This window comes from Rutidosis leptorrhynchoides, chromosome 3, assembly GCF_046630445.1.
Source record: "Rutidosis leptorrhynchoides isolate AG116_Rl617_1_P2 chromosome 3, CSIRO_AGI_Rlap_v1, whole genome shotgun sequence".
NCBI lineage: Eukaryota > Viridiplantae > Streptophyta > Magnoliopsida > Asterales > Asteraceae > Rutidosis > Rutidosis leptorrhynchoides.
In genome coordinates this window covers 528,375,979-528,395,862 of record NC_092335.1, presented here as the reverse complement: position 1 = coordinate 528,395,862, position 19,884 = coordinate 528,375,979, and the positions used below count along the sequence as shown (strand labels likewise).

Sequence of the window (19,884 nt, the reverse complement as noted above, 5' to 3'; positions counted from 1 at the left end):
GCAGTGTGTAATACTTAAATTTTTTTTGGGTATATATGTCTTTCAAGTAAGATGTCTAAAATTTATTAGTAATAAAAATTCGTTATGTGAATGGATGGATGGATGAGGGAGTTTTATCTTGATCTAATGGCTAAGATCTGATTTAATGACTCAAAAATGAAAAATTATTTCATAATTTTGCTCTTGATTTAATAAGAAGAGAGAGATAATAATAATAATAATAATAATAATAATAATAATAATAATAATAATAATAATAATAAGAGAAAGGATAATAGAAAATAAAAGATTAGACCATCCGTAATGGTGAGTGGTGTCACTTTTGGTGTCACTTGCCTTTTTGCACTTTTTTGCTAATTAGGACGTGTTACTTTTCTGAGTGAGTAATGGTGGTGTTACTTTTCTGGTGTTACTTTAGTGGAATGCTGAGGTGGCATTTTATTTTTCCTTTTTCTATTTTATTTATTTTTATTGATATTATTTATATTATTATATGATTATATTTATTTTTTAAAAATGTTTTTAAAATATAACGGCTATATTTATAACCGTTATTTTTTTTTTTTAAAACGGCTACTTTTACCCCTATATATACAACCCCTCTTCTCAACTCATAATCACACACTTCCTCTCTTCTTAAAACTCTCAAATCGTAAACACACACATCGAAATGAGCCCCTTGAATGTTGTTGTTAAAGTTCACTACGGAGGTGAATTTGATAGCGAAATGAGGAATTATAACGAGTATGAAACACGAGATTATTACATAGATGTTCATAAGTGTCCAAGTTATATGTGTTTGCTTGAGTTGCTACAGCGAGACATATTCTACCCCACTAGACAAATCTGGTTTTTCAAAAAACCCAACGCTCGTGCCTTGCTACTAGAAGAAGATCACGATTGATTTGGTGCGATTGGGCAAGCCTTGTTACGTAACCAACCAATTAACCTTTACACCGAATGGATTGATGAAAGCTACGCTATATCTGCAAGTGAAGATGAAGCTGCTCCTGAATCTCCAGGGTTTCAGCAACACGATCCACGTGAATTCGAAGATTGATGATTGTGTTTGTTGAAAATAGCCGTTAGGAATAATGTAATCGTTTTTAGGAACTAAGTTTATTTTCTATTTATAAGAAATAATGTAATTGTGTAATCGTTTTAGGAATTATTATAATAAACGGCTATATTTTATGACTACCAATCCATCATTTCCATATATACTAACCACCACATGGGATTTGGTCGCTTCACCCCACCCCCGCCCAAAAAATACCCAAAACAACATGGGACCAAACTCCCACCCAAAATATCCAACAAACTCCCCTACACTATACCTAACTTAAAAAAAATACCCTCAAATGCAGGGGGGTAAAATGCCACTTTCCTTAGTTAAAATAAAAACTCCACCCAAACATTTCGACAGTCCGTATCTTCCTCCTCGCTCCGAGTTAAATTTCACCGACCGCACCGTTAAACTCGAAATATTTCTGTGAACAAAACGAAACTAACTACGCTCAAAACGGACACTTTTTAAAAAACGCTAAAAACACAACAGCCCGTATCTTCCCGCTCGCCGCGAGTTAAATTTTTCCGAAAGCAGCGTCGTACTCGAAATAATTTTATGAACAAAACGATAAAAGGTACGTTCGAAACGGACACCTTTTAAAAAACGCTAAAGACAACTACAGCCCGTATCTTCCTGCTCGCCGCGAATTAAATTTTTCCGCCAGCACCGTTAAACTCGAAATATTTTTGTGAACAAAACGAAACTAACTACATTCGAAACGGACACTTTTTAAAAAACGCTAACCACAACGACAATCCATATCTTCCCGCTCGCCGCGAGTTAAAATTTTTCGACAGTAGCGTCTTACTCGAAATAATTTTATGAACAAAACCATAAAAACTACGTTCGAAACGGACACTTTTAAAAAAACGCTAAACACAAAGACAGCCCGTATCTTCCTCTAGGACCGTTAAGCTCGAAATAAATATATCAACAAAACGAATAAACACAAACACAAACAGAGCACCCACAATATGACCCGAACGCCACCGCCGCAACGCGCGGTCGATAACTTTCTAGTTACAACTAAACGTGAATTACATTAATTGAAATTACATAATTTTAAAAATTCATTAACCAAACTATAAAATACATAACAAATTATTCATTGTTATTAGCAGACCGAAAATAAGGTGATAAGTTCCAAACGTGCTAGGTTAAATCTGCCTCTAATTGTTGGTGAACTTGCTTGTCTCTTATTTCCTTAACCCTTGCATCTCGATCCCTCAAATCCCGTTCCAACCTTCGTGGGGGGTTCCTTTGTATCATTCTTTCTTCTCTCCTTCCAATAGCAAAATCGTTATTTTCCTGAATCATGTTATGTAATACAATACAAGCATACATATGTCTTCTAATTTTGTTGAAGTCTTTAGATCTCGCCGGAGTCTTTAACATTGCAAATCTACCCTGTAATACTCCAAATGCACGCTCAATATCTTTCCTTGCACTTTCTTGAAAACGTTTAAATTTTTTACGTGGTTCGTCAATTGGATTATGAGGCGCTTTTACCAACATGGCTCAATCTGGGTATATACCATCGCCTAGGTAATACCCTCTTTCGTAGTGACGCCCGTTGACATCAAATGGTGAAGGTGGAGCCGTTCCATCTTTTATAGAGTTGAAAATTGGTGATGCATTTAGAACGTTAATATCATTGTTCGAACCTGCCATACCAAAGAATGCATGCCATATCCACAAATCTTGTGAGGCGACTGCTTCAAGCATTACAGAAGGCCCTTTTTGATCACCTCTGGTGTATTGCCCTTGCCAACCAACAGGACAATTCTTCCCCTCCCAATGCATACAATCTATACTACCAAGCATACCCGGTAAACCATGTTTTTGTTCGTGAAAATTATAAAGTCTAGCGATATCTTGGGCAGTGGGTTTTCGCAAATATTCTCTAGTAAACAAATGAAATACGCATTTGCAGAAATAATCTAAACATAAAGCGGCCGTTTTCTCACCTATTTTTATATATTCGTCAAACAAATCGGGTGTAGTTCCATACGCCATTTGACGTATGGCCGCTGTACACTTTTGAAGAATCGTCAAACTTTGACGACCTGTTGCATTGGGACGTTCCCGAAAAAACAAAAAATATTCAGGAATATTAGTACTATTAAAATTAGATATACCTTCCACAATTCGGAGAAATAATTGACGACGCATTCGATAACATCTCTTAAATTTATTTTCGGCATACATTGGTGTCTCCGAAAAATAATCATTATATAATCTTATAGCGGCATCTTCACGATCCCTAGCAATATAAACTCGGCTTCAAGGGAATCACGAACTGCTTGCTTCTCCATCCACTTCTTCTTCCGTTAAACTATTAATAAAACTAACAATTTTTTCATCATCGGAATCATCATCAAGAAACTTGAGCATCTTGTAAGTATCTTTCATTTTGAAAAATAAAATAAAATTGATGTTTGTATGTTATTTGGTTAAAATAAAAGAATGGAAGTAGGATTGATAAAGTTTGGGTGTTAAAAAATCAAATAAATGTACATGTATATATAGGAAAAAAAATTACTGAATTTTTTTTTTATTAACAACGGCTATTTTAGACTGACGAACTAGAGCCCGCCACGTGTCACTAACACCCGTTACCTTCCCCGTTTCTTCTCCCCAAACGCCGAAGTCACGGCACCAAGTGCCGCCTTGTTACCTCATTTTTCGGCGTCACTTTCGGTACACGTCACCAAGTGACGGCGTGACTCTCTACCGATACAAACGGTCTTATGCAGATCGTAGATTGATACTATTTGATTGGCCATTTGTCTTAGTGGGGGATAATTTTGTTTTTGAAGAACTAGATAAAAAGAAAACGTAAAATAATGAAAATTATACAAGCAGATTAGGTTACGTGGTGTGTTGCGGAGAAAAACATGACAACCGATGGTTTAGCAGCGGCCAATTTTTTTTTTTTTTTTTTTTGATTGATTGATGGATAAAATAGATTAAAGGAGCTGAATAACGAAAGAGAAAGAGGAGAAGGTGGATAGAGAGTTTAACGGGACGATATAGGTATAGAGACATCGGCTATGGATGATAGGAGGGCAATCCAGAAAAAGAAGCAGAGGATTCGTCGAGAAATGGCTTTGGAAGACTCATACTCCGACTTCGATGATGAAGAATGAAGAATCGTATTTGTGTTTGAATTATTGTTATTTATGTTTCAGTAATTGTATTTGTCTCTGAACGATCGTATTTATTGTACTAGGGTTCTTAATTTCAATAAACTAGGCCTTTTAATATTTGTGCAAGTTTTATTTTATTTATCATTTATATTTTATCAGATAATTAAAATAATTTTAAAAAATAATAAAATACAATATTTTCTCTTTCCAAAACACTGAACTGACACTGAACTGACATTCTTCCCAATTCCCCTGTTTTTTCACCAGTGTCAGTTTTCAGTGTCAGTCCAGTCAGCGTCCAGTCATCAGCAAGACACTGAACTAACACTAAACTGACGCGTCATCACACCCAGTGCTCTAACAAAATCCTAGACCCACAAATGGACCAAACCTATTACTAAACTATTCTCTAACATAATATAATAAGTTAAACATAGTGTAATCATTTAAATTAAACAATAATCAAAGTCCGAATCCTAATGCATTATACGGTTAATGATAAATAATATCAAGAGAGAATATATATTGTACATTTCTTTGAAAACCGAATTGATGGAGAGAAATCTACGGACCACGGTTGATGAAGAGAAACTACGATTGAAAATACTATCGTCTCTAAAGTTGATTCACACTACACTTCAAGCAACGTCAACTGAATATACTAATTCCGGCTCAAGGCTAAGTATTCAAGAAAAGAATTAATATACTCTGTATTAATACTTTTCAAAACCGAACTTCATTAAACTTTTCAAAACCACAAGTAGTCTTTATTAATACTTTTCAGAATTGGTTCGTCTTTTCCTTTGCTGGCCTACGATGACTTCTTCAAAATGAGTGACTCAATAAAATTCCTTTTCTTTATTAATGTAGCTAAATCAAATGTTACACACCACATGGACATGAAACTAAAATTGGTTTGGTGGCTATTGTATATATTATTGAATTGTATCAAAAGGAACCAAAGGAAATTCTTTTGCCTCTTTTGTTTTTGACGGCTTCAATAATTTTTTCCATAGGTTAGTTTCTTTATTTTAGAGTTCAGGGAGTGTCTTGAGTTCTTTGTTTGGTTGACTGGGGTGGGGTATGCCCCTTCATTTATGTTTACTTCGGGGGTTCTCCTCCATCGGTCAATGTATTCTTACTTACCGAAAAGAAAGACTAGTTAGGACCGTAGGTAGAGCATATTTCAACACTTCGGATAACCACTTGACATTAGCACCTTGGCCAGGTAGATCCGTCCCACTCTCCAGACATATTTGATTGTGTATGTGTAAAAAATGGTTGTGTACATATCATCACTCATTACGGTAACCCTCCTAGACCCATAAATGGGCTGAACCTATTACTAAACTATTCTCTAACATAATATAATAAGTTAAACATAGTGTAATCATTTAAATTAAACAATAATCAAAGTCCGGATCCTAATGCATTATATGGTTAATGATAAATAATATCAAGAAAGAATATATATTGTACATTTCTTTGAAAACCGAATTGATGGAGAGAAATCTACGGACCACGGTTGATGAAGAGAAACTACGATTGAAAATACTACCGTCTCTAAAGTTGATCCACACTACACTTCAAGCAAAGTCAATCGAATATACTAATTCCGGCTCAAGGCTAAGTATTCAACAAAAGAATTAATATACTCTTTATTAATACTTTTCAAAACCGAACTTTATTAAACTTTTCAAAACCACAAGTAGTCTTTATTAATACTTTTCACAATTGTTCCGTCTTTTCCTTTGCTGGCCTACGATGACTTCTTCAAAATGAGTGACTCAATAAAATTCCTTTTCTTTATTAATGTAGCTAAGTCAAATGTTACACACCACATGGACATGAAGCTAAAATTGGTTTGGTGGCTATTGGATATATTATTGAATTGTATCAAAAGGAACCAAAGGAAATTCTTTTGCCTCTTTTGTTTTTGACGGCAGTCTCTCGAAAGGAAAAAGAGAGGTTTAATTTTGCGTGTGTTGATTTCTAAGTAGATCTAATCTTACTTAAATAATTAACTTTAAGCCCTAAAATATTTAAGGCTTAATTATTGAGCTTGAGTAATTACTTAATTTCTTTTTTTTTTTTTTTTTTTTTTTAAGTCTAGTAATTACTTAATGGACTTAAATTCAAGAGTCCAATTAATTAACTACCTAACTCCAATTAAAATAATACTCTCTTTTAATTTACCATACTTAATATATATAGATATATATACGATAATACGATATACCTATATTATATACATTATAATAAATGACGTCTAAGTATATATGTGTGTGATCATGAAGGCTCGCATGAATTTAGTCATGCAGTTATGTGTTGTACCTTGCGCATTAATTTTACAAATTTTGCTTTTACGAAGTCTACCATGAAGTCATCTTGGTAAGTATGATTCTATAGCAAGGCGTTTATGTTAAAGTTTTGATTGCTTCTCAAATGGTGCTCTGGTGGTACAACTGTTTTAAAAGGTAAATTTTCATGTTGGGTTTATATGTATACGCACGTGAAGTAGTCGTCAAAAAAGCTTTTATTGAGTTACTATGATGTGGAGTGCTGGAACTTGAATTCGGATACATATGGGGGCGGATGTAAACATTTTATAATTTTTAAATCGTCAACAGGGGTAAACACTAAAAAAGACCTTACTTTTTAAAAAAGAAAATGTTTTTGTGTAAAGAAATCTTTTTCGTTAAATCCAGATGGGGCGGATGCCCTTTTATTTTCTTATGTGAAATAGCTCCTACAAGATAGAAAATCTTTTAATGTTCGTTCTTAGACTATTCCTAACCCTGACTGTGATGTCAGAGTCAGATTGTGCATTTTTTAGTGAAAAAATGGGTTTTTGACCGTGACTGTATCTGACCCCCGTTAACCCAAAATGTCAAGTTTTTGTGTCAAATATTTGGAGGGTGAGGTGGTAAAATCTGATTGAAATTGGGTGAGAAAAAAATTAAATTAAATAATAAATATAAATAGTGAAAGGCTGTGATTGGCTAAAAATAATGTCAAATGGACATTCACTTTCGTCAAAATCTCAACATACGCCTACTACCGTCAAAAAGTGACGCTGCATTAGCGGCCGTCAAAAATTCCAGCTCATTTGACGCACCCAATTTAACGCCGCGATATTATTAGTCTTAATGAGGCTACTCATCTTACGGATTAGTAATACTTATCTTTTTTATATTAAGTTTTTCGTCTTAAAAAAAATGGAGAAAATTACTCCATTGGTATAAAACAACTAGCTTATTTGCTGTAAATAGAAAGATAAGAAACAATATAGACAATAGATTGAAAACTTGAAGTGTTTTGGAATGATTTCCAAATGAATTACAAGCTTGCTTAAATACAAGATTAAAGGAAAACAAAATGATTAAGCATACACCAAACATACTTATTAAAGCCATAAAACATGATGACAAGATGCCCATCAAACAAGAAAAGCATAAGAAAAGCAAGAAAACCCGGAGTGGAAAAGTTGGTGAGTGACCAACTTCATACAGCTACAGATGCGCCGCATCTGTAGAGGATGCGCCGCATCCTCTCCTTCTAATGCGCAGCATTCAAGTGAAACTCCGCATCTAAAACTCTCGGGACATTTTTGGTGAAGAGATGCGCCGTATCAATGAAGAGATGCGCCGCATTGAGGTGAAACACGCATACCGAAATCTTCAAAATTCGTACAAGACATAGGTTGATTTTTAGTGGCACTTAAATATTGCATTTCACTTTTAGTGACACTTTGCACTAACATTTTAATACTCCCCCTTAGTGCAAAATCCCGATCAACAATTCCCAACGCCATCCGAAATTTCATGAACTTGGCCTTCATTAGAGCTTTAGTAAAGATGTCGGCTACTTGAGCATTAGTCCTTACATTTGCTAGCTCGATCTCCCCGCTAAAAACCTTTTCACGAATAAAATGATATCTCATTTCAATATGCTTAGTACGTGCATGAAAAACTGGATTCGAAGCAAGCTTGATTGCACTTTCGTTGTCACATCTTAGTTTGACAATATAATCTACTTTTTCAAGTATGTCACCAATCAATCTTCTTAACCAAATACATTCTTGAGCCGCCATTGTTGCAGCTATGTATTCCGCTTTCGTGCTAGACAAAGCAACAACATCTTGCTTCTTACTACACCATGAAATAACCGCGGAACCCATGTTAAAACAGTAACCCGAAGTTGAATGGCGATCATTTGCGTCTCCCATCCAATCTGCATCCACGAAACCATTTAACAAAACATTATCACACTTCTTATACCACAAGCCATGACCTATTGATCCTTTCACATAACGAAGGATCCTTTTTGCTGCATTAAGATGAACATTAGTTGGACATTGCATAAATTGTGAAACAATGCCAACCGAGTAAGCAATTTCTGACCTTGTGATGGTTAGATAGATCAAACTTCCAACCATTTGTCGAAACAACTTCACATCCTTGAGCTCTTTTCCTTGATCTTTCTTCATTTTGAGGTTTGGTTCCATTGGAGTAGTCATAGGCTTTGACTCCCCCATGTTGAAACGTTCCAAGAGACTTCTTGCATAACCCCTTTGAGAGATAAAGTACCCGTTTTCTAATTTATCAACTTCCAAGCCAAGAAAACATCCAGTCTCCCCCAGATTCTTCATTTGAAAATGAACCGAAAGATCATCACTTAAACGGGAGATTTCTGACTCGTTTCCTCCGGTGATAATCATGTCATCAACATATAATAACACCAAAACATGGAAACCTGATTCTTTCTTTACAAACAAACTAGAATCCGCATCAGAAATTTTAAAACCACAAAAGACAAGGTATTGTGCAACCTTACCATACCAAGCTCTCGGAGCTTGTTTCAAGCCATAAAGGGCTTTCTTCAACCGGCACACATATTCTGGAAATTGATTTGAAATGAACCCAATAGGTTGTTCCATGAACACCTCACGATCAAGCTCTCCATATAGAAAAGCATTCTTCACATCAAGTTGCCACAATTTTCACCCTTTGTAAGCCGCTAGTGAGATTATTTGTGATGCCCCGTACAAAACCATCGTGTACGGACCATCAACAACAGGATCATTACAAGGTCAAACGCTATATGCTATTTCAAAATACGTTTGCATTCATGATAAAAGGTGACGTCATAACTAACGTCGAATGTTTTACATTAAAAGTATGCTTCTATGAATAGAAGCAATTAATAATTGTATGTGACCCCAATGGTCGTTACAAATCATAGTTTCAAAAGTAATAATGTTTATGAATGCAAGATAAACGTTCATGCGATGACATCTCTAAAGCAGCGGGTGTCTACAGCAAGACTAGTACAACAGCGGAAACAAGCAACCTTAAGCACCTGAGAAAAACATGCTTAAAACGTCAACACAAAGGTTGGTGAGCTATAGTTTAAGTATAATAGTAATGTAAGGTAGGCCACGAGATTTTAGTGCTACAAAGAGCGTTTCAAAACAGTATGATAAAGTATATGTTTAACCGTGGGCACTTGGTAACTAACTTAACGTTTATAACCCCCTGAAAGTACACTTGGCGAGTGCGTATGTTTACGAAGTATTAAACACCCGTTAAATGCTAGCGCTACTAGCCCGAGTGGGGATGCCAAACCCTATGGATCCATATCTAAGATTCGCGTTCACCGGTTCAAAAACCAATGACTAAACGTTACCGAGCTAAAGGGAATGTTTATGCCGTTTTATAACCTACACATATATAAAGTTTAAGTACTCGTGCCTAGTATGTAAAACATAAAATGTGCATGTATTCTCAGTTCCCAAAATAGTTAAAGTAAAAAGGGATGCTATAACTCACAGTGGAAAAGTAGTAGTAAAGTTGAGTCGGGAAGTAATCAAGTATGTAGGTCCGAAAAGTCCTCAACCTAAGTTAAAAGTTACTAAGTTAGTAAATCGTCCCAATAGGTTTAAAAGTATGTAAATTAGGTCTTAAAGGTCATCATCAATCATCATTAAACAAAAAGGTGTAAAGTAAGTTTCGTTCATGAAAAGAGTTTAAAACAAAGGCTGACTTCGATCAGTCACCAAGGCCTCTATACCTACTGAAATAAGGTGAGACCAGTGGCCATGGCTCCGTATATGAGTCCTTTAGTTGTGATAAAAATTCCAGAAGTAAACTCGTCTTCGTTTGACCGTGGCGACGGTCTAAGTGCGAGTAGGTCAGAATTTTCAGCACAACATTAAAAGGACATAGTGACGTTCGGAGGGCCATAAATCCTAAAGCATAACTCGGATTAAGACAAGTCTTAAACGAAAAATTATCTACTCAAACAGAGCTAACTGAAAATCAACTTTATAGTAGCCCAGGTGTTCTGATCAGTTACAGAAAACAGTAAACAGTGGGTTCCGGTGGGTTCTTGGTGCTTGATGTTCATCACGGTTCTCATCCTTGATGCATATAGCTTCAAGTGTACAACTTGTTGACGTGTTTACATCATCTTTACCAAGTTTTGACCATAATAAAACTAATGCAAGTCTAAGATAAGTAGCACAACTCAATTAAGTGTTGCAAGTAGTTTGATGAACCAAAGTTACATCAAGATCTTAGATCCGACACATACATGAACTCTAAAAGTAATATTAAGCTACAAACTTGAAAGTAAACTAACTAATCAAGATCTTAAGTTGTAGAACATAGTTCTTAGTTAGATCTTGAAGATCCAAGACCCAAAAGTCTAGATCTAAAGTTATTAAGTTAAATCCTAAGTTATAAGACATAAATCTTTACTTTAATGAAACCATAAGCTATAAAACTTAGATTTTCATCTTGTAAAGTATATGTAAGCTTACAAGCTTTTGATTATGACAAAATAAGTAGACCATAAGCTATAGAAACTTAGATCTTTCATAAGTATGTGAAGTTGTAACTAGAAAGTTAAACTTCCATGTTCTTGAACTTATAAAGTTAGCTTTTAGTTCAAGAAAGTATGAGATCAAGATTAACTTGTAATACTTGACCATTATCATAAATCACGAATTTAAAAAGTGCAAGAATGAGGAAATAATTAAATCTACAAGTTAACAAGTTCATGGTTGTTCATACTTTAAAGATTCAAGCCAAGACTTTGATCTTTAAGAATGTAAACTTTAAGTTTACAAACATGAATCACAAGTATGATTTTAACTCATGAACTTTCTTTCTTTAAAACATTAAGTGTAGAACATAAACTAGAAAGTTTTGTTCTTATATGTTCTTGTATGAACAAGATAAAGTGAAGAACGAACTAGAGAGTTTGATTCTTGATAACTAGTAAGTAACAACAACAAGTAATTAAACAACAATCAAAGACAAGTAAATGATGATGATTAAGTGTTATGGGTTCGGTTTTTATGAAGAACAAGAAGAGGAAAGTAAGCTTGTTACTTACAAAATGTAGAGAAAAGATGAGAGCAAAAGTTGAGAGAAAAATGAGAAGTAATTTGTGTGTGTGAGGAAATGAGAGGAAACTAGCAACTAAGTAACACAAAAAATGAAAATGCAACACTCCCCCATGGAGCCTAATGCCGACGGTTTACAAAAGGGGAGGGAGGAGGAGAAAATCCACAAGTCACTTGCATGAATTTGGCTTAAAAGTTGGTTATAAGGTGTGTTTTCATGGGAAAGATGTGTAATGGAACAAGTAACTAGATTCTTTCACAACTTAATCAATCTAGTTAAGTCTAAGTATGATACTTGCATTTTAGGATGGGCTAAATAATCCATTAAGTGTGTAGGGTGGGCTTCTAATTCCATTAACATTAATCAAAGCTCAAGTTCAAGTAATTAACAAATTAATCCAAATGAAGCCCAAGTAATTAACTAGTAACCTTAGTTAATTAAAATGATTAATAAAAATTAATCATGAATGTAAATAATATTTGAAAATATTATTCGTGTAATGTACGTGTGTCACAAAGACGATTCGGGCCATGCAAAGTCATGTACGGTAACAAGTAAATGCATAAAAATACATTTATTAAACACAAACATTAATAATAAATATTATTAATTAAACGTTGGAAAATCCAGGGTCGTTACATTATTGTTCTCACCGTTACCATTTTAGCCACGGGGCTAAACGTTTCCTCATAGTCAAGCCCATAACTTTGACAAAAGCCACGAGCCACCAACCGAGACTTGAACCTATTAATGGTTTCATCTGAGTTCTTCTTCAAACGATAAACCCATTTGCATGTAACCGGTTTACATGCTTCCGATTTCTTGACAAGCTCCCAAGTTTCATTCTTTTCCAATGCATCAATCTCCTCTTGCATTGCTTTTCTCCAATCCGGAGAATCTTTAGCTTCTTCTTAACATGTTGGTTCTTCGGTTAAGCCACCTGAAAAGAAACAAGTTGTGACTGTGTTCACCTCATAGTCACTTAGATGTTTTGGTTGTCTCTTTTCTCTTGTTGACCTTCTAACTTGAGTTGGTACTTCTTCACTAGGTGCCTCTTCTTGAGTTTGAGAACCACCATCATTCTCACTTTCTTCTTGAGTATCAATACTAGGAAACATAAATTTGTAATCTCTATTTCCTTCACCATTTTTGCTTGATTCAGAAAATTGAGAAGACACTTCATCAAATACCACATCTCTTGAAGTGGTAAACTTCTTTGTTTCTTGATCCATACACCTCCAACCTTTCCTGTGAGAATCATAACCAACAAAAATACACTTTCGATCTTTTGGGTCAAGTTTGGTTCGGTTAGCTTTAGGAACATGAACATAACAAATAGAACCAAACACCCTAAAATAGCTTACATTTGGCTTTTGACCATAAGCTAGCTCAAAAGATGATTTTTGTGTACCTGGCCAAGATGGTAACCGATTAGACACATGACAGGCACATTGAAGTGCTTCCGCCCATAGCTTCCTAGGTAACCCTTTGTCATGTAACCAAGATAAGCATATTGAAACAAGGTAAGCAATCTTTCTTTCCGCAACACCATTTTGTTGAGGGGTGTCCGGACAAGTCATTTGGCGAGAAATACGATTAGCTTTGCAATAAGTAAAGAAATCATTTGACATGAATTATCCACCGTTATCACTCCTAAGAGCTTTCACCTTTCTTCCAAATTCGGATTCGACCGCTTCTTTGAACTCTATGAACTTTGATAAGGCTTCACTCTTATCCTTTAAAAACTTCACCCAAGTGAACCGAGAATAGTCATCGATTAACACCATGACATAGCAATGACCGCTATAACTTGGTGTTCTTGTTGGCCCCATCAAATCCATATGAATCAAGTCAAGTAAACCTTGTTTTCAATTTGTTGACTTCTTATATGGAAGCCAGTGAGACTTTCCATATTGACATCCTTGGCATATCACCTCTTCACAAACATTCTTGAGTTTAGGAATTCCATCAACTAGCTTATGTGAGAATATCTTTTGCAACATTTGATATCCCACATGGCCTAGTCTTGCATGCCAAATAGCTCCGTTGTCGGTTAGGCTTGTTTTCTTCACATAAGCTTCACCTGCGGACAACACAAACAAAAAACCTTTTTTTCTCCCGTGAAAAGAACATCACCCACAATCTCCTTGACATTCTCAAGGACTTTCACATCCGTTGGACCAAAAAGAACATACTTCTCGGATTCGGTAATTTGAGGTACCGAAACTAAGTTCTTGGTCAATTTAGGAACAAGATAAACATCTTCCAAAGTAAATGTATCATTATTAACATCAATAATAGCATTACCTTCCTTTTTCACCGGATGAGTTGAGTTGTCGACCGTGATTACAACTCCATTTTGATTGTGATTTCTAACGTCATGAAGAAGAGTTCCATCACCGGTCACATGATGAGAGCAACCCGAATCAACAATCCATTGATTCTTCTTGACAACCGTATCAACGGTAAAACATTGCTCCCATTTGACATCATCATCATCGTTATTTGAACAAGCCACGTTTGCTTTTGTGACTTTGGAACGACAATATCTCTTGATGTGACCAACCTTCCCACACTTGTAACATGTAGGAGGTTTCTTCTCATAGTTACCTTTGTAACTAGTTTGCTCTTCTTCCTTTTCTTTGCTTGAAGAACCTTTCTTGTGATTCTTTCCCTTTGAAAACAAAACTGCGTCATTTTCAAATCCTTTAGCCATTTGCTTGGCCAAAGCTTCTTGATTAGAGAGTAAATTCTCCAATTCTTCAACCGAAGGTTGAGTAGCCCACCCCTGAATAGAGGTTATGAACGGGACATACTCTTTCTTCAAACCGCGAATTAGATATCTTCGCAAACGAGCTTCACTAATTTTTTCTTTCTCATCAATCTCTGAAATTTCAGAACATAGATTTTTGACCCTTAAGAAATATTCGGAAACACTCATACCTTCTTGTCTTGAGATTGCTAACTCGTTTTCCAAGAATTGTAACCTTGCGGTGTTTTTCTTAGAAAAGAGTTTCTCAAGAGTATCCCATACTTCTTTTGGAGAAGTAATATCACGAACGTGTTCAATGAACTCTTTGCTAATTGAAGTTCTCAATGCAAAGAGAGCCTTTCCACATCGTACCTTCCATTTTCTTCTTGACTCTACATTCTCTAGAGTTTCTATGGGAATTATGGCTTCACCTCCGGAAACAAGTTCCCATAGATCATGACCTTGAATAAAAGCCTCCATACACATCTTCCAATACTTGTAGTTGTTGCCTACAAGTTTCTCCATTCCATTGACCATACCACAATTGTTTCCATTTGAGCCTTCCATTTTTTATAGCAAGATAACTAGTTAGGAACTTTGAGTAAACTTTGAGTATTTGCACACAATAGTTTATCTTAGAACCAAGCTCTAGATACCATAAAACAACTAGCTTATTTGCTGTAAATAGAAAGATAAGAAACAATATAGACAATAGATTGAAAACTTGAAGTGTTTTGGAATGATTTCCAAATGAATTACAAACTTGCTTAAATACAAGATTAAAGGAAAACAAAATGATTAAGCATACACCAAACATACTTATTAAAGCCATAAAACATGATGACAAGATGCCCATCAAACAAGAAAAGCAAAAGAAAAGCAAGAAAACCCGGAGTGGGAAAGTTGGTGAGTGACCAACTTCATACAGCTACAGATGCGCCGCATCTGTAGAGGATGCGCCGCATCCTCTCCTTCTAATGCGCAGCATTCAAGTGAAACTCCGCATCTAAAACTGTCGGGACATTTTTGGTGAAGAAATGTGCCGCATCAATGAAGAGATGCGCCGCATTGAGGTGAAACACGCATACCGAAATCTTCAAAATTCGTACAAGACATAGGTTAATTTTTAGTGGCACTTAAATATTGCATTTCACGTTTAGTGACACTTTGCAGTAACATTTTAATATGGTACTTATGGCTATATTGAAATTATGCTATTCATCCTAAGAATTTGATTTTTTCAATCATCCTTGATCTTAAAAGTGAGTGTGGATGGTCATTTAGCGAGACGGGCTTTTAGCTTTCATTAATTAATTAATTATTATTAATTAATTATTATTATTAATTAACCTTAATTATTTTAACCTTATATACTAAAAGTGGTGAGAAATGATGTAGTTTTAGTCATATTTAATTGGAGTTTTGAGCTTGCGTTCACATTACAAACGGTCCCTCAATTTTGCCTATATTTCCACAACGATTCCTCAAGTTTACACTTTTTAGGAGTGAAAAGTGTAAATTATACAATTTAATTAAAATATAAAAAACTAAATCCACCTGAAATTATAACGGGCCCTATTTTCTCGCTGGGTGCGAGTTAAATTTTTCAAAGACCACCGTTCAACTCGAAAAAATCTTACCAACCTAACGGGACTAACTATACGCGAAACGGACACTTCTCAAAAAAACGCTAAACACAACGACAACTCGTATCTTCCCGTTCGGCACGAGTTAAATTTTTTCTACAGCAGCGCCAGACTCGAAATAATCTTATGAACAAAACGAAACTAACCACGTTCGAAACGGACACTTTTTAAAAAACGCTAAACACAACGACAGCTCGTATCTTCCTCCTCGACGCGAGTTAAATTTTTCCGACAGCACCGTTATACTCGAAATAATTTTATCAACAAAACGAAACTAACTACGTTCGAAACGGATACTTTTTAAAAAACACTGAAGACGACGACACCTACAACGGCGCTTACACATGGCCCGTTTTCCCCTATGTAAATACACAACGCTACATTAAATATGAATACGCATGCCGAAAGCCCCCGCCGCAACGCGCGAGCCGCTCCGGACTAGTTAAAGACTATAAAAATAGGGAGCTGATACTTCCACCATCAAATTTACTTGTTCCACCATCTTTATAAGCTTTTGTTTCAAAAATATCCCTACATAACTTATAACAAAAACACTGTGCAAGGTAATCATTAAGGGAAGTTTAGAAAATTCATGCGGAAGAAGTAAATATGACGGTGGAAATATCATCTCCCATAAAAATATGTTCTTCAATATTCATCCCTCTTTTCCCACTATATTTCTTCTTTCCAGTTTATCATGTCTTCTTCTTAATTTACTTCTTCTTGAATTCATCTCTACCAATCGTCAATATGCAAATTTTTATTATAAATGTATCAAGCGAAATCATTTCTGTAGCAATACGGATGTCATCTGTTATGAAGTCATATCTTTAATTATTTAAATAAATGATCGGCCCATTGATTTATTAACCGGTGTTCAATATATAAAGTGAGTCATCATTAACATTAGAACTTTCAATAAATATAAAAAATACTACTACTAAAAAGTTATCATCATAAATAGCAAAACAAGTTATCATAGAAAATAAGTTACAATGTTATTTTTTATTACCTTATTAAACATAGTTCTATTAAATTTGATATTTTAGCTTGCCTACAAATGAGAATAACAACAAATATAAAGGAATGAAATTGGCCAAACCCTTACATAAGTAATAAATGCTATAGAGATAGCTAAATGGGCTAAACCATTGGCCCAAGAAATAATGTATGTTAACATCTCCCGCAGTTGGAGCGGGAGATGATCGAACGGTCAAGCTGGAGCGAAAATCCTTAAAAAGACTGCTAGGTAGGCCCTTTGTGAATATATCGGCGTACTGGTACCGAGAGGGAACATGAAGAACTCGAACATATCCAGTAGCAACCAGATCTCAAACAAAGTGAATGTCAATCTCGATGTGCTTAGTCTGCTGATGTTGAATTGGATTCGATGAGAGATACACGTCGCTCACATTATCACAGTAAACAAGGGTCGCAGTAAATAATGGATAGTGAAGCTCGCGAAGAAGATTTCGTAACCAACAAGTCTCAGCAACAACATTGGAAACTCCACGATATTTTGCTTCTGCACTAGATCTAGAGGGAGTGTGTTGTCGCTTTGATGACCAAGAAAGAAGATTATTACCCAAAAACACACAGTATCCATATCTGGATCTACGAGTGGAAGGACATCCAGCCCAATCCGCATCAGAATATACGATAAGAGAGGATGTGGAAGACTTGAGCAAATGTACTCCCATATCTAAAGTTCCTCGAATGTACCTTAAAATCCGTTTGAGGGCAGAAAAGTGAGGTGCCCTCGGATCATGCATAAAAAGACATCTATTGTACCGCATAAACAATGTCAGGGCGAGTAAACGTGAGGTACTGAAGAGCACCTGCAAGGCTGCGATATAAGGTAGGGTCAACAACAACACGTCCATGTGTCCCTAGTTTAGAGTGAGTGTCAACTGGTGTACGACACGGGTTACACTGAAGCATATCTACTCTATCGAGAATATCGAGTGCATACTTCCGTTGAGAAAGAAACATGCCAGAAGAGTTGTATGTGACAGAGATGACCAATAAATAATTGAGCGGTCCTAAGTCTGTCATAGAAAATTCCTGATGCAGAGATTGAATGATCCTGTGAAGAAATGTTGTAGAAGAAGCTGTCAAAATGATGTCATCCACATATAGTAGGAGATAGGCAACATCTGACCCCTGTCGAAAAATAGAAATGAGTCGCATTGGTGTGAAGAAAACCTGCCCGATGGGCGTAACTAGTAAAGCGTTAGAACCACGCACGGGGGGCCCGTTTAAGACCATACAAGGATTTCTGTAAGAGACAAACGTAATCTGGATGATTAGGATCCCGAAATCTTGGAGGCCGATACATACAAATTGTCTCGAGCAGGTCACCATGTAACGACCCAACCCGTATCTAAACCGGCCCGTAAAAATTTTTCTTTAATACATTAATATTTAGGTCCCAATTATGTTTTCAAAACATCTTTAACACAAATAATAAGTTTAATAAACTTTTAACCCATTTATTACATTAGTTTAAATATCCGAACGGGCAAACACGACCCGACTATTTTAATTTCCAACAAAACCGAGCATGGTGATTGGGAATACGCTACCCAATCCTAAAAAGTCCAAAAGCACGTCTTCTAAGCAAACTACGCAAGTCCACTAGTTCCCACGCTTACCCGAGCCACCGCCTCCATGCAAATCTATAAAAATATGAACAACGAGAGGGTAAGCTAACGCTTAGTGAGTGAGAATATACTACATACATATATATGCATAAAATGGACACGCCACACAACTAATCAAATAAAACATACCGGAGCATCCAAGCATAAAGGCAAGCTAATCTAAGCATACCGTACGATCACTAAGCAACGAGCTAAAGATATCAACAAAGTAAGTTCACCAACAACGATATGAACAACGCCAATAAGCTACACCCGGAGGGTTAGCTACATCACAATAATACGACAATATAATAACAATAGAGCGTAAAACGCCCAAGGTTAACCCCTTAACCCAATACCAAAAGTCAATTACCACAATGAAGATTGGCCGAACCACACGAGCCATAGTAAATCCGCATCCACACGAGACTACTATCTTCAATACCACAACAACATCGAGGTTGGACGAACTACACGAGCCTTAGTGAATCCAAATCCACACGAGATCACTACCTCAATAAGATGACCGAACTACACGCGTCACCGTGAATCCGCATCCACACGTGATCCACTTCCCAATATATCAAAACCCACGGTCACGGGATTATAAAATCCACTACATCGGGGTTATCCACATCACAACTCAATATCAACCCTTCGCCATTGGGGTTATATAATCCACATCACAAGCACATGTGATAACGTACACACAAAGTGTGCACCTCGCCAAAGGTGGTCAACCAAAACGCACAACCGTGCCAATTGGACCCATACACAAGTCCATCAAATCCACCTATATGTGAAGTGAGCTTTATAGCCGAGAATCACTTCACCCGACCCGCACCCATCCTACACATACATATGCACATAGGATATTAACACTCACCTTGAAGTCTAGATAGATGCCAAACCAAAATCCGCAAACGCCAATGGAACGTACCTATTCCATTATCACATAACAAATAACACAATTAGGGTGGATTTACAAACCAACCCAAATCGACAACTAGTGCAATTTCGACCCAATTGCACTTCCAAGCTCAAACCGCGCCCAAACTAACCAATAATCACTAACAATAGTGACAATGGTCCTAATACACCGATTAAACCCAATCATAGGTGTTAAACACCTATCTTTCCCAAAATGACACTTAAACCCTAATTTTAACCCATTTCAAAATTAGTCAAGCAAATGAACCCTAAAGGCTTCCAAC

General features: G+C 36.1%; 3 protein-coding genes across 3 annotated transcripts; all 3 read right to left on the bottom strand.

Moving 5' to 3' along the window:
* Window positions 1–2,221: 2,221 nt before the first annotated feature.
* On the bottom strand, window positions 2,222–2,584 carry LOC139901918 (uncharacterized). Its single transcript, XM_071884581.1, has one exon. It carries the CDS (start codon window positions 2,582–2,584, stop codon window positions 2,222–2,224), a length of 363 nt encoding a protein of 120 aa, XP_071740682.1.
* A 3-nt stretch (window positions 2,585–2,587) lies between these two features.
* Window positions 2,588–3,085, bottom strand: LOC139901917 (uncharacterized). The gene has a single exon (XM_071884580.1). It carries the CDS (start codon window positions 3,083–3,085, stop codon window positions 2,588–2,590), a length of 498 nt encoding a protein of 165 aa, XP_071740681.1.
* Window positions 3,086–17,810: 14,725 nt separating this feature from the next.
* On the bottom strand, window positions 17,811–18,296 carry LOC139901915 (uncharacterized mitochondrial protein AtMg00810-like). Its single transcript, XM_071884579.1, has one exon. The coding sequence runs from the start codon at window positions 18,294–18,296 to the stop codon at window positions 17,811–17,813; it is 486 nt and encodes a 161-aa protein (XP_071740680.1).
* Between the last annotated feature and the right edge of the window lie 1,588 nt (window positions 18,297–19,884).